The sequence below is a fragment of the Paroedura picta genome, chromosome 8 (genome assembly GCF_049243985.1).
Source record: "Paroedura picta isolate Pp20150507F chromosome 8, Ppicta_v3.0, whole genome shotgun sequence".
NCBI classification, from domain to species: Eukaryota; Metazoa; Chordata; class Lepidosauria; order Squamata; family Gekkonidae; genus Paroedura; species Paroedura picta.
Genome location: NC_135376.1, coordinates 91,876,671 through 91,892,195, shown reverse-complemented (window position 1 = coordinate 91,892,195; position 15,525 = coordinate 91,876,671). Strand labels below are relative to the sequence as shown.

Here is a 15,525-nt window from a genome sequence, read left to right as displayed (position 1 = left end):
TTTGGTCCTCAATCAGAGCTTCAATTTTCTCTTCTGCTGGGTCCTTCTGCTTTTCTCCTTTGCTGTTGGAGATCTTCTCTATGTCTTCCTATGTGGAGGGTTCTGCCACAGCCTCTGATTAGGTTAGATAGGGGAATCTTCTTGGTGGTGCTACCTTATTTGCTCTAGTTGACATGCTGACTTCAGCTTCTACATTCCTTTCTGGTTCTTGGGGTTCTGCTTGGGCTTCATCTGCAAAGTTCATGGTGCTCAGTTGCAGTGCTGCTGATTGCTGTACTCTGTGTCCTTCCATCATTGGTGTGGATTGATTGATGTTTTCCTTTTCTGTATTATGCCTTGCATTCATCTGGTTAAGTGCTGTGTGTTTAGCTGTTTTTCAAGTGGAATTGAGTATGTAGAATCAAAGAATAATAGAATAATAGAGTTGGAAGGGACCTCATGGGTCATCTAGTCCAGGGGTAGTCAACCTGTGGTACTCCAGATGTTCATGGACTACAATTCCCATGACCCCCTGTCAGCACTTGCTCATGGGAATTGTAGTCCATGAACATCTGGAGGACCATAGGTTGACTACCCCTGATCTAGTCCAACCTCCTGCACTATGCAGGATACTCACAACTCATGTATATATGTTCTTTTGGTCTGACCTGGATAGCTCAGGTCTAGCCTGGTCCTGCAGATTTTGGAAGCTAAGAAGGGTCAGCCCTGATTATAACTTGGATGAGAGACCACTAAAGAAGTCCAGGATTGCTCTGCATGAAGTCAGCAATGGAGAGCTACCTCTGAATGTCTCTTGTGCTGAGCACTCAACAGGGTCACCATAAGGTGACTGCAAGTTGATGAGAAGACAAATGCTTTGAAGAGCTATTCTCGCACTCTGGGATCTTTAGAGATTGTGTATTATAGGTGGGATTCTACAGATCCCTTCTGCTATTGGTGGTTCTTCCCTTTGGTGCAAGGTGAATTCCTTTGACACAAGAAACAACTCCACCATTGGAAGAGCCTTTTTCATCAGGGAAGACTTCCCTGCAGAACCAGAATCCCATCATATGTGCAGTTGCATAGAAACCTGAACAGACGAACAATAGGAAAAAAAACTCAGCAGAAAGATTGAAACTTTGGGGAGAAATCTTGAAATGTTCTCCAGAGAGCTCTTCGATCTAGTAACACCAGTCAGCTGAGGATCCCTGGCCTCAACCGGAGCCAGGGCCTTCTTGGCCCTTGTTCTTGCCTGGTAGAAAGAGATCCCTGGAGAAATCATGGCAATATCCAAGCTTGCCAACTTCCTCAGGGCATGTAAGAAGGAGCTCTTTTGCCATGCTTGTAGTTGAGGCTAGCCAGAAAACATTTACATCCAGTTCTGGACCTCCTTTCCATCCCTCCTTTCTCCCCCTTTTCCCCCTCCGATCCCTCCCTACATTCAACATCTTCACTGGATGAAACAATCACCAAGCTCTCTTGAGACAGCGTGCTGTATTGGTTAAGAGTGGCAACTTTCAATCTGGCGAGCCAGGTTTGTTTCCCCGCTTCTCCAGATGCAGCCAACTGAATGACTTGGGGCTCGTCACAGCCTTGATAGTGCAGTTCTGAACGAGCAGTCCTGTTAGAAGCTCTCTCAGCCTCACCTCTCTCATAGGGAGTCTCTTGTGGGGAGAGGAAGGGAAGGCGATTGTAAGCTGCTTTGAGACTCTTTTGGGCAGTGAAAAGCAGGGTATAAAAGCCAACTCTTCCTCCTCCTTTCTTCTTCATCATTGTTGGTGCTGTCTGTGGTTTTACCTGTGATTTAAAAACGATGGATTTGATTCTTATTTTCATGTACATTTTTATTGGCTTTATTATGATGTATTTCACCACCGTGAGAAGGAAATGTCCAAAAAGGGTGGTATAGAAATTGCTTAATGTAGTGGTGTAGTAGTTAGGACGGTAGTGGTTAGGAGTGTGGACTTCTAATCTGGAGAGCTGGGTTTGATTCCCCACTCCCTCACATGCAGCTAGCTAGGTGACCTTGGTCTTGCCACAACACTGAGAAAGCTGTTCTGACTGAGCAGTAATCTCAGGACTCTCCCATCCTCACCTCCCTCACAGGGTGTCGGTTGTGGGGAGAGGAAAGGGAAGGCGAGTGTAAGCCACTTTGAGACCCCTTTGGGTAGAGAAAAGCAGCATATAAGAACCAACTCTTCTTCTTCCTCTCCTCCTGTGATGCTAAGAGAGCCTTTGGTTGTACAGCAGCACAGTAGTGGGTAAAGCATCCTGTCTTAAGAAAAATTAAAGTTCTCCAAATGTCCAGATTGCCTAATTTTTTAAAAAACAGGGCATTGAAGAAACCCTGCTGAGATTATTCCGGCCAAATAACGGTCTCTTAGATTGTGCTGCCTTTCGCTATCCAGGATTCTTTGGCTTGATTATATTCCATCCTTAGCAGACACTGATGGGGCCAACCATAGCAGGCCAGCTTGTGAATGGGAGGTTTCCGTTGGGGGTTTCCAAGGCTACGGCCCTGTTGAGTCAGAAGCCCAGGGCATTCCGGAACCCAGGAGGGTGACAGTTAGAAGACTCCCGTGCTGAAGGGATTTCGCTCCTGACAGGATGCTTTAGGATGCTTTGGGCTGATCCTGCATTGAGCAGGGGGTTGGACTAGATGGCCTATATGGCCCCTTCCAACTCTATGATTCTAGGAGATGGAGGCAAGTGGGTCACCATGGGGCTCTGGAGCAATAGAACAAAGCCAGAGTCCAGGGACACCTGAAAGCCAACCAGCTTAGTGTTGTGGCTTCTAATATGGTGAGCCAGGTTTGATTCCCTGCTCCCCCACATGCAGCCAGCTGGGTGACCTTGGGCTCACTACAGCCCCAATAAAGCTATTCTGACCAAGCAGTGATATCAGGGCTCTCTCAGCCTCACCCACCTCACAGGATGTCTGTTGTGGGGAGAGGAAAGGGAAGGCGATTTTAAGCCACTTTGAGACTCCTTCGGGTAGTGAAAAGTGGCATCTAAATACCAACTCTTCTTCTTCTTCTTCTTCTTCTTCTTCCATAAAAAAAATAAAATTGTAAAAGGCCACTGTTGCTTAAAAAATGGTCTCGCCCTTTTCCTTGGTTCCGGAATGGATACTGCTGGAGGCCAAGCAGACAAACTTTTGAGGGTCGACATTTACCTCATTAATGTTAATTGGCTACTCACAGAGGTTTTGTGCAGCACATTTCGCCTTTTTATCCACCCCTTTTCAAAACTTTTCTTTCGCAGGTTGGGAAATCCTTCTGAATCAGTCCGGGCCGAATCACCACCTCCATCGACAGTAACTAAACCTTTGTGGGAGTCGGGCGGAGGCAAGCTCTCCGACAGAGCGTAAGCGGAGCTGGGAGCCAATGTGTAAACGCGTGTAACCTCTTATCATCGGTGATCAGATCGGCGCTGGAGCGACATGGATCGCACCGGTGTCGCTGTTTCTTTTAACCATGACATCACGGGTTTAAAAATAAACCCAGACGACACTCATGCCCCAATGCCGCACTGAGACAACACCGATGGGCAGGCCCTGCCAAGAGAACAAGGGAGGCCGGGACGCAGGGACACAATGCCTTTATTTGACTGGCTTTATTTGAACACACCGAACTCTCCTCAGGTTTTTTAAAGAGGCTGTCTTCTGCTGTTTGGGGGTCCAGTTTGCCCTTGCCAGCACTCCTTGGTGTGTCTTTCACCTGGCTCCTCTCCGGTTCCGTCTTCCCTCACTGAACACCTGTCGACAGGTGACGTGAGTGACTGTTTTTGTGACCGTTAAGGGAAAGCGATTGGAGCATGCAAGAGAACCGGCCGGCCTCCGGGGAAAGGGACCGGCTCTTTCATTTAGCTCAGTTCGAGGCTCACTGAAGGTGGTGTTTCGGGCAGGGCGTGTTCCTTTCAGGTTTCCCTTCCCCCTCCCCGGCGACGGTGTGTGAGCGTGCAGTTTTTCCAAAACCCCTTTTGCTATGCTGCAGCAAATTCTGCGGGACATGTACATCGATCCGGAGCTGCTGGCCGAACTGAACGATGAGCAGAAGCACATCCTCTTCTACAAGATGCGGGAAGAGCAGGTCAGGCGATGGCGGGAGAGGGAGGAACAGGTGCGCGAGGAAGAGGCGGGTCTGAAGAGGATGGCGAGGCTCAAGCTGAGTAAGCATTTGGGAGCTTTCCGTTTTGCTGCTTCTCTCTGTGAATTCTCACGTGCCGAGCTGTATACAGCAGGAGGGGCCAAACTGTGGCTCTCCAGATGGAGCTCAACTGTGGCTCTCCCTGGGGCTCCTGGTAATTGTAGTCCATGGACATCTGAGAGCCACATTTGGCCACCCGTGCTGAATATGCTCTTTTACGTCATCAGACATTGTCTCAAGAAGTCAATCTTAGAGAAGTTAAAAAGTGAGATGGTCAAGGCAACCTTGTCCATTTCAGGAGAAAATGTCCATGAATCCAGGCTGGTCAAATTTAGGTCAAGTATTCCAGCACCACTTGCAATCCTTTCAGACATTAGAATAGCACCCAGCCCTCCAAGTAAGCCGTATTGGAAGCATGAGCTACCCAATTTACAGGCGATCGCTGTATTGTGTGTAAACAGGAGCAATGGCATATTTATGGCATATGTTCAGCCTCAGTACAAGTGAGTACAAATTCTGAAACATCCCATTCATGCACGCAGAGCTTCTAGGGCATGGTTCATATGTTGCCACCGATAACTGCATGCGTCAGGAGATTCCCGGGACACTCCGTTGTAACATCTGAAAAGGTCTTCAGGAACAACTAGTTGCACTCCAATGGAAACAGTGATTGATTAGGGGATTTCGAAGGTGCGTTCCACTGAAAGGAAAATCCAGTTATTTGTATGTTGTTCCTCCTGAATTTTTCATTTGGGATTTGGTGTAATTCTCTGCCTTTGAAAATCAGTTTCTATGTCTGTCTTGCAGGGGTAGAGGAGGTGGGGCTGGTAGGAAAGGAGACTACTCCAGTTTGAGGGATCACATGAGTTGGGCACCCTTCTCCCCCATGGCTGGCTGACTTCTTGCTGAGCTCAGCTTTGTCACTGCGACCAGAGGATGTCCAACCCAGTGGCCTCCTTCTCTGCTGTCACCACCTCCTCTGCCAAGGGCTCCTGGGGTGGGCCCAGCTGCTGTATGCTGTCGAGGCCCACAGCCATAGCCCTGGTGCTGCTGCATGGCTTGCTGGGGCCAGCTCCTCCTCCTTGTCGCCAACTGCCTCTGCTGCTGGCCTCTACTCCTCCACCAGTCAACTGGGGAGTTCCCACTAGGAGGACCAGGTATCAGGGCCATCCTCAGGCAATGGGCAGAAGGGGGTAGGGGGTGGGAGCCTGGGTTCTCCTGGGTCACCAGGATGGCGCCTAGTTGGATGGCGCCTAGTCCTGTTGGATGGCGCCTAGTCCTGGTTTTGAACACGAGTGCTCCTGCGACTCAGCAGTTTTTGTGGATTTCTAAAAACCCTACTGAAAGGGACTGCAGTCCCTTTAAACGAGGTTTGCTGGGCCCACGAACTTCAACAAGAACCAGTTCATCAGAGAACGTACTGGTGTTTAGGTATGTGGATTGTTACATGCACATCCCTCATAGAGCATCTGCTTGGTGTGTGGAAGCACTGGTCAATCCCCAGTGTATCTAGTTAAAAGGAACAGGTAGCAAGTGAAGTGAAAGAACTGGAGAGTGGCTGCCAGTCTAAATAGAGAATACTGGCCTTGATGGACCTAGGGCCGGATTCAGTATAAGGCAGCTTCACGTGTGTGTTCCTATTGCCTCTGAACATGCAAGGAGGCCTTCTCACAGTTGGAGTCTTGGTCTGCCAAGGTCAATATGGTAAGGTGACCAGATTGTCCCACTTTTGGAGGGACATCTGGGGTACCTGGCAAATTGTACTTATATTGAAATTATACTATTTTTGTGTTCTATGTGTTCTATGAAACTTTTTGTTGCTCCATATAGACCAAATTTTTAATCAAGACCCCCCCCCCCCATTCAATGGTATCCCATTTTACCAATGTTAAAATCTGGTCACCTTACAATATGGTTTCCTCTTGGGCAGAGATCTTTCACATCACCTACTGCCTATTTAAACTGGAAGTATCAGGGGTTGAAAGTAGGTGCTCTACAACTGAGCCACGCCTTCTTCTCCACAACTCAATGGGAGTGAAGAAGATTAGGGGGAACTACAATATAACTGGTGTTAAAGGCAGCAGTACGCTAGGGGCATCTATTAGCGTCAGATCATGGCTCCCTCTTGCCACTTCCCTTTTTGGAATGTTCATGGGCAGGGGCATGGATAGTTGATTACACCACCATGTTTCTCCTTATGTTGTAATTTGTATGTCCTATTTTTAATTTTAACATGGTATTATTGGGGTTTTTAATGGACTGTTGTAACCCTCCATGAGCTGGCTCTGTGAATAGTGGGAATAGTAATAGTAATAGTAATAGTAATAGTAATAGTAATAGTAATAGTAATAGTAATAGTAATAGTAATAGTAATAGTAATAGTAATAGTAATAGTAATAGTAATAGTAATAGTAATAGTAATAGTAATACTGCCCTTCTATCTGAGGGCAGGCCATGCCCTCCTCTCCTTCAAGAGTGTAATAGGGTCACCCACATCAAGGTGGAAAGGCAAGCATTCTCCCAGTATTAGAACTCATCCCCAGATGACAGAAATCAGTACTCCTGGAGAAAATGGCCACTTTGGAATGCTGACTCTATGGTATATCATCAAGTCTAGGAGAAACAGAAGTCCCTGCCCAAAAGCTGGCAACCCTAAACCTTGGTGCCAGGCTTAGTGAGAGTGTTGACAGAGATCACTGGTATCCAGCAGTTAGGGATGCCCCACCTCACACTATAGCAGGATGTCTCCCAGGAATCCCTTTTTTATGCCTACCAATGCATCAGGCACACGCAGAAGGAATTGGGGGAGGAAAAACATGGCCTGCTGCATGCCAGTTTGCTGTAGTGGTTAGGAGTGCGGACTTCTAATCTGGCGTGCCAGGTTCGATTCTGCGCTCCCCCACATGCAACCAGCTGGGTGGCCTTGGGCTCGCCCTGGCACTGATAAAGCTGTTCTGACCGAGCAGTAATATCAGGGCTCTCTCAGCCTCACCCACCCCACAGGGTGTCTGTTGTGGGGAGAGGAATGGGAAGGCGACTGTAAGCCGCTTTGAGCCTCCTTCAGGTAGGGAAAAGCAGCATATAAGAACCAACTCTTCTTCTTCTTCTTCTTCTTCTTGTCAACCTCTGGGAGATGAGGATGGAGATTTCCCAGACGTACAATGGATCTCCAGATTATAGATATCTCCCTGGAGGAAGTGGCTGGTTTGGAGGGTGGACTCTGGGGCAGTAAACCCTGCTGAGGTCTCCCAATATCTCCAGGAATTTCCCACCTAAGGTTGGCAACCCTACCCTAGCAGCAACCCCTGGAGATACAGTTCGTCTCTAGCAGCAGAGTCAGCATATGGTATGCGATGAGACTGTTAAAGGCAAACAGTGGTCAGAAACATATGTGGTAGCTGCTCACCGAATGACCCAGCCGGTAATAAAACACAGAGGGGAAAGTTTCCAAGAAAAACAGGCCTTCTTACAGATCTTACCCTGACTTATTTGCACCAGGACTTGTCGACCTTACGATGGCACATCCCTTTGTCTATTCCCACAATTTTAAGTGCCGTAGAAAGAAATGCAAGGGACGGACTATGGCTCAGTGGCAGAGCATCTGCCCTGTATGTACAAAATCCTAGGCTCTGGCATCTCTCGTTTTATTTTTTTAAAGCACCAGGGAGCCCTTGCTAGCCAGTTCCTACCAGATCTCCAAAGCTAAACAGAGTCAGCCATGGCTAGCACTTGGGACCATTTCTGCATTTGAAGACTTACCTCGTTTTTGCCTTGCTTTGGATTTCCTTTGGATGCTGCAAGTCAACTCTAGGCTTTCTGCACTTGGGTTTTGCTCCAGGCAGAAATTTCACCATATGAGTTCTGTATCCAAATGGGATGGAGGAAGCGTCCCTTGATGCTTTGCTCCCTTCCCCTTTTTGACCCCCCCCCCAAATAGTGCGTGCTTGCACCCTTCATTTCATTGCTCCCATTAATTCCACCATTCTGCATCCTTGATTACCTCCCCCTCTAAGTATACTGGATTTTTTTTTTAAAGTGTGTTATTGAAGTACAATGCTGCTGTAGTGCAACTTGGAAGACTTCCATTGTTTTTCTTGCTAGAAATAGTGTCGTAATGCGGTAACCCACTTTTTTGAAAAAGGCTGATGTTTCAGGAGGGAGGGAGAGGAAGAGAAGGGGAAGGGAGGATGGTGATGAGGAAAGGGGTGTAAACAAATGACTCAAAATGACAGCTGCAGGAAAAAAATCTGAATGTACACATTTCTCCATTGGGCAGCCCCGAATTAGATTCCACCTTGACGGATGAAATCGCTGTAAGTGGGAATTTCCAGAATGCATGATAAGTCAGAGGGCTATTCAGGTTCATACCTGGGAATGTGGATTTTAATGCAGAAATGGACAGACAAGTCGGCCCTTTAAAAATGCAAATCCAAATGATATTGCTAGTGCAGAAATGTTCTGGGAGACCACCAAGAGTGTCCAAGGTTTTTATGCAGAGGCAAGCAATGACAAATTACCTTGGTGCGTCTTTTGCCCTGACCTGTATAGCCCAGGCTAGCCAGATCTCATAAGCTAAGGAGGGTTAGCGCTGTTTAGTGCTTGGATGCAAGACCACCCAGGAAGTCCAGAGTTGCTACTCAGAAGCAGGCAATGGCCAACCACATCTGAACGTCTCTTGCCTTGAAAATTCCTGAGGGTCAATATAAGTTGCTGTAATGTGACAGCACTTTATGCCACCCATACAAGGTCTGACACAAAAGACCTGTCTCCCCAAACCCGAGCAAGCCACGGCCAGTCAGAGTACAGCAGGGCTGATCTTGAGGGACCAATGGGATGCCTCCTGGCTTCAACCTCCTGTGTCCCCCCCCCAACCCAAATAAAGGCCTGTTTGATTGATGTGCACTTTGGAGGGAAGGGGCTAACAGAACTCAGAACAGAGCTCAGTTCTGCATAGCAAAACAACATTAGGGAACGACAATTGCCTTGCTCTAGAGATGAACTTCATGCGCGCCAACTCTGAGAGCGGGAAAAAAAAATAGCGGCAACATTTTAATATAGTAATTTGTCACACTTCTGACAGCGGCATTTCCATATATAAATTATACATTAAACCTATTCTGCTTTTTAGCACACGGAATTGTTGTCCGGGTAATTAATTTTCTGGTTTGCAAAGGAGGATGGGGAAAAGAGGAACGGAACCGGCACAGGAAAAGCTAGACCATCTGTCTCTCCTCTCAGAAAGAAAGTATCTAGACCCCATGTCTGCTCCCATCCATTTGACTCCTGGTTGAGCTGCTAGAATCTTCGGGGAGAACAGAAATGCAGGGTTGATAGGTAAAGTGTGTTGGCAGAATTTTGAGAGGCAAAGAAGTGCAAAGCACCAGAATACTTAAAAGAATAAAATAGTTTCATTGAAAAGAGAAAACTTAATACAGAAAGGGAGAATGGTTTCTGCACTAGAGATATTGCCTGGATTTGCATTTTTAAAGGGTCAACTTTTTTGTCCATTTTGGCACTTAAAATTTGCTTATTCAGGTGCAGTGCTGAATTGACCCCTCGCCCACAGCAAGGGAATCCCCAGAAAACTGGATTTGATCTTTTTATCAGGGTGTAACGGGTTTAATTTGGGGCTGCCCAATACAGAAATTGATTTTTCCCCACGCATGCTGTTTTGAGTTATTTGGGAATGTCCCTTTCCTTGTCACCATCCTCCCTCCCCCTCCCTTCTACCTCTGCCATTCCAAAAAATCTACCTTAAAAAAAAAGGGGGGGGGATCCCATTACAAGTTTTTTTTTTTTTTAAGTAGTCTTGCAGTCTTGCACAGCAGTGGTATAGCGTTATAAAATTATAACCCTTTTTTTTTTTAAGTTGCATTCAGGACACTTTGGGGGGAAGGTGGGGAGGCAATTAAGGATGCGGAATGGTGGGATTAAGGGGCACAACGAAAACAAAGGTGCAAGCAAAAACCCACACATTTTTGGAAAAGGGAAAGGGAGCAAAGCATGATGGGAGGCTGCCTCTGTGGGACTCCATGTGGAATTTCAGCCTGGGAAATGAGGGGAGGAAAGCCAAATGTGGAAAAGCTAGACTTGACTTAAGGTTCCAAAGGAAATCCAAAGTGAGGTTAAACGAAGGTATGTCTCCTAAGACGGAAACAGAGAGAGATTCCAATCGAACTGTTCTGTTCATTCTGTCTGTTCAGGAGGCAAGCAGGGAGGAAATGTGCTCAGAGGGGCAGGAAGTTTCCAGCTCATCCAATCAGGATGCAGGAGGAGAGTATTCGAAAAAATGATTCAGATTGTTTCCGACCTAAATATGCTAACTACCCAGCTCTCCCAAAGTCCCCTGCAGGACAGATTTTGCATATTCCAACAAAGTGTTCTCTGTCCTACACAACAAAACATCCCGGTCTATATTTTTCATCTCTTTTAGAGATAATGTCAGCCTGATTGATAGGGTTGCCAACTGTGATTTCGGAAATTCCTGGAGATTTGGGGGTTAGAACCCGGAGGGGAGGGCAGGGTTTGGAGAGGTGAGGAACATCAGCGGGGTCCGATGCCACAACCCACTCCCTGAAGTGGCCATTTTCTACTGGGAAACAGTTCCCTGTATTCTGGAGGTCAGTTGTAATTCTGGGAGATCTCCAGGTCTCACCTGGAGATTGACAATGCTACAAGATTAACTTGTACATTCGGACGCAAAATCCTCATGGACAAAGTAGCTGTTTTGCTATGCCAGTGCTCTAGAAGAGACACAAGGACTGGGTTGGAAAACTGGAATGAGATATAACAGGCTTCCTCAACCAGGGTTTTGTGAAACCCTGGGGTTTCCCGATTGAGTGGGAGGTAATTTTTTATATATTGTTTCATTTTGATAAACATTTATTGGGTGCAATGACCTTATTGGGTGATATGACCCCCCTCTCCCAAAATGGGCAATGATGGGCCTGGAGGGTGGGAATGGGAGGGGCCCTGGGGTGTGTGTGTACTGAGCTATGTTTCTGAACCATAATCTACACCAGGGGTAGTCAACCTGTGGTCCTCCAGATGTCCATGGACTACAATTCCCATGAGCCCCTGCCAGTGTTTGCTGGCAGGGACTCATGGGAATTGCAGTCCATGAACATCTGGAGGATCACAGGTTTGACTACCCCTGATCTACACAATTGCACCATTTCCAGGGGCTCTCAGAGCCTGAAGAATGCTTCTAGGGTTTCTCAACAGTAAAAAAGTTGAGAAAGGCTGAGGTATAGGGTGCAAGGGAGTTCATTAGAGCGCTGCATGCCAGAGGCAATCTCATGCCAAAAGCTTTGTGCCAACATCTTAAAACAGAAACCTGTAGAAGGGAGCAGGACCCCATCTCCTGATGCTGCCCAATTGTGTTCACCCAGCCTGAACGTTTGCAGAGAAGTTGTGTTAGCTCAGCCTGGGGATATCTCTTGCTCTGGCATGAAGCCTCCTGCCAATTGTTCTTGGGAGAAAAATAAAAATGCTGCTGGGATGTCACCGGGTACTTCTCAGAATCATTTTATTTTATTTATTTATTTTTGGATTTCTATAACTCTATAACCGAATTCTGGCTCGGGGAGGTTTACGATATAATAAATTCATTAAAACATTAATCATCAAACAATAAGGCAATCGCAATTAAAATGATGATAGCTAGAATTCCAATTATCAGCAAAGCCTATGTGCAGATGTTGAATCTCTCAGATCTCTTTTGTTCTAGGGGTAGATCTTCCGGGGACTTCTGGGAGGAGGCCAATAGATGTTATACCATAGATCAGGGGTGGTCAAACTGCGGCCCTCCAGATGTCCATGGGCTACAATTCCCATGAGCCCCTGCCAGTGAACGCCCATGGACATCTGGAGGGCTGCAGTTCGACAACCCCTGCCGTAGATCATTCATTGGCCCCAACCAACTGCCTTTTGAAAGAACTCCATTTTGCGGGCCCTTCAGAAAGCTCCTGAGGGGCCCACATGACTTCCAGGGGCTCATTCTGTATTGGCAAGAGCTGCTGCTGAAGCAATCATTTAAAAACTGCACAGCCAGTCAGAACCCCTGCTGGGCCAATGCTCTATCAGGCCCTGTCCATTTTCTGAAAAAAACCTGGGCTAATGCCAGCAAATGTGTGGGTGGGCACCACAGCTCCCATGGCAGATCCCTGGCTTGTAGTTTAATTTCCCCCACATTTCTATTTTTGAGCAACCACCAAGCCTTTGAAAAAAGATCTCATGGATATCCAGAAATTTCTCCTCTCTAAGCAGAAGGCAGGTCTTTCTGGGCCCTGTGAGACATCAGCATTTCTACGAGCCCAAAGCCCTCATTTCCGCACATAACCTTGGGCTTTATGCTGTGCGCTTACTGCATTAAGAGGATTTTATTCCCTTCTTAAAGAACGCTGCTTGCCAAACAAGACGTGAGTCAAGAACCGGCCACCTTGTTGTGTGCTCCAAGTAGTTTTGTGCAGACGGGTGATGGAACAAAATGCAAGGGCTGTTAAACCAGACAAGCGAGGTTTAATTTGCTCCAGGTTCAGGGTGGTCAAGTGCAGGGCTTTACTGTTACTGGATACTATTAGGATTCCCTTGTCCGCTCTAGGAAGGATGCAGAAAAGGTCGAATGGAAGTTTAATGTTGTATTAAACACAAGCCATTTTTTGCAGTAACAGAAGATAATGGGCTCAGTTGAGCATACAAGCGATGAGTCCAGAAACTTTCCTGTCTTATACTCTGGTACCTAGCTGTCTGATTTCTTTTGCCTGGGCAGCAGGAGGGACATGGAGGAGACAGACGGACATAGCAGGAATGTACCTGACTCGGATACCATCCAGCCAGAAGAGATTGCCAATATCCCACCCAACAGGAACACTCCCATTGGCATTTCTGTGCATTGCATTACCACCCCCCCCCCCAATTATTGTGTTCCCTTATCCTAGTGTCTTTATGAAGGAGTTCCTTCTTCCATGGAAATTCCTTGTTTGTATAGATTGTTTCATTTTCTGAGGTGGAACTTGCCTCCTATGCTATCTTTACTAAATTTTCTCGAGTCATGAGATGGGCGTCCCATTGCTCCTGGAGGGGAGAAATGGTGAGGGGAGATGAGTGGCATGCATTGTCCAGAAGGATAAGCACTGTGGGAGGAGATGGTGGGCAAAGGCAAATCCAATCTCTGGCCTAACAGCTTGTCTGTGGGAAGAGAGAAGAAAAGTTTCCACTCACGCTCTCTCCTGTTGGCTAGCAGGGTCAAGATATGCTGCAGGCTGGAAGGCGAGGCAAAAGCCAGATGAGTCAAAACCAAGGCCCATTTTGCGCATGCTAGACAATGTGCTTTCAGTGTACTTTAGGAATAGATTATCATATTCTGCACATGAAAATCCAGCTGCAAAAGCACACTGAAAGTGCATTATCCAGTGTGTGCAGAATGGGCCCAAGAGACACAGGTTGAACACAGGCCTGGGTTCCCTTTTGATGAGAGATCATGGACATGATGCTGCCCTGTGGTTAGTTAGAGCATTGGTCCCTCAAGTCAGACCTGTATGCCCAGACTGGCAATAGCTCCCTCAACCAGAGATACCAGGGATTCAACATGAGGCCTCCTTCATGCAAAGGAGATGCTCTGATGATGAGCCATAGTTCCTCTCCCCCAAATTAGTGATGGAGATCACATGGCTGAAATCTCACAGCTGACATGTGCTATAAAAGCAGATGCATCCTTTCCTTTGGACAATCCTGCCCTTCTAAGGAGCTCAAGGGCTGTGATCTTGGCTCTCCTGTTCCCATTTGAGTCTCCAAAAAGATTGAATGTGATTAGCTGAAGAGGAAGAGTTGGTTTTTATATCCTACCTTTCTGTACCCCAACAAGTCCCAAAGCAGCTTACAATCGCCCTCCCTTCCTCTCCCCACAACAGGCACCTTGTGGGGCAGGTGGGACTGAAAGAGAGCTAAGAGAACTGGCACCAGCCCAAAGCTACCCACCAGGCTTCCTGTGGAGAAGTGGTGGATCAAACCTGGTTCTCCTTCCTCTTCCACATGGGCCTGGCCTGGGACAGTGAAAAAGGGAACACGGAAATATCCATGTTCCCTAAAACGGGCCAGGGCCCAGCTGGCACCAACATCATGTGGAAGTGGGGATTAGTCCCACTACAAGTGCCCGCCCAGCCTTTAATCCTTGTGTGGAAAAGGCCTCAGTTCCACAGGGCCTGCAAGATGGAGCTCTTCCACCAAGCTTTCCATTGGGGCCAGTGATCCTGTAACATCAATTGGGGATAAACTCCACAAGGAGAATTACTTCTGACAGTTTACATCTAAAAGAAACTGCATGGTTGCACTGAGCTGTTTATGTTTTACTGTCAATGAACTACTGTTGTTCACTGCCCTGAGATGTTAGGGAGGCCAGTACATAAATTAAATACGTACATACGTACTACACTGGCTTTATCCAGCCAGATTCCCCAAGTGACAAGTGTATGGTTTTGAGCTGAGGTCTCACAGATCTAGGTTTGGGAAATACCTGCTGATTTTGGGGGTGGAGCCAGGAGTGGGTGGAGTTTGGGGTAGGGAGGGAGTTCAATGGAGTATAATGCTGTAGAGTTCACCCTCTAAAGTATACATTTCCTCCAGGGGAACTGATCTCTGTTGTCTGGAGATGAGCTACAATTCCGGGGGTCCCGAGGTCCTGCCTGGGGACTCCAACAGATGACTACTCAGTGGAAGGCTGATTAAACCAAGAAACAAAAGACTGAGTTGAGGCTTTCAAGTCAGCTGTGATAAGAGTTACTGTTTATTCAAAACGATGGCTGAAAGCCACATGGGCTGAATCGGTTTTTCCATATACTTTCTCATCAACCAGTATGTATTAAATTTATAACATGTCAGATATATCAAACAACCAAACAAATTACATTCCGGTATTCCATTTGGAGGTCACTTTCTATAAAAAGCAACAGAAATAAAGTCTCACAGGAAAAAAAGAAAAAAACATATCATGTGTGCCAAGTAAATATTCCAGTCAAAAGGAAAACAAACAACCTTATAAATTGTATATTGGACAAAGAGATTTACCTAAAGACAAATTTCAAAGTAAGATCCAAATCTGCAGTGCGAAGTATCTTGTGAGGGGCCCGGTCTTCTAACAGAGCATAGTCTATGAAGTAACTTTTGGTCTACCCAAATATCCAGTACTGGTCATGGTTGTGAGTCATACAATTAACATAGCATAAGAAAAATTTAAAGAGGGGACTGGTACCTGCCCCAGATCCTAGACTGACGCCCTTCTGACTCTCTGATGCCATTTGTCAGTTGCTCTTAGCTCTCTTGTAAGGAAAGAAGAGCTGCATTCTGTTTAGGATTGCCAGCTCTGGAATGGGAAATACCTGGAGATTTGGAGGAGGAGAGT

General features: G+C 46.8%; 1 protein-coding gene across 1 annotated transcript in view; it reads left to right on the top strand.

The window, feature by feature from the left end:
- The first annotated feature begins 3,447 nt into the window (after positions 1-3,447).
- Positions 3,448-15,525, top strand: part of SH2D4B (SH2 domain containing 4B) — a 107,958-nt gene continuing 95,880 nt past the window's right edge. The window contains exon 1 of the mRNA XM_077350816.1: positions 3,448-4,149. Within this exon, the coding sequence (XP_077206931.1) occupies positions 3,966-4,149 (184 nt within the window). The 5' untranslated portion in view covers positions 3,448-3,965. The remainder of the gene's footprint in view (positions 4,150-15,525) is intronic.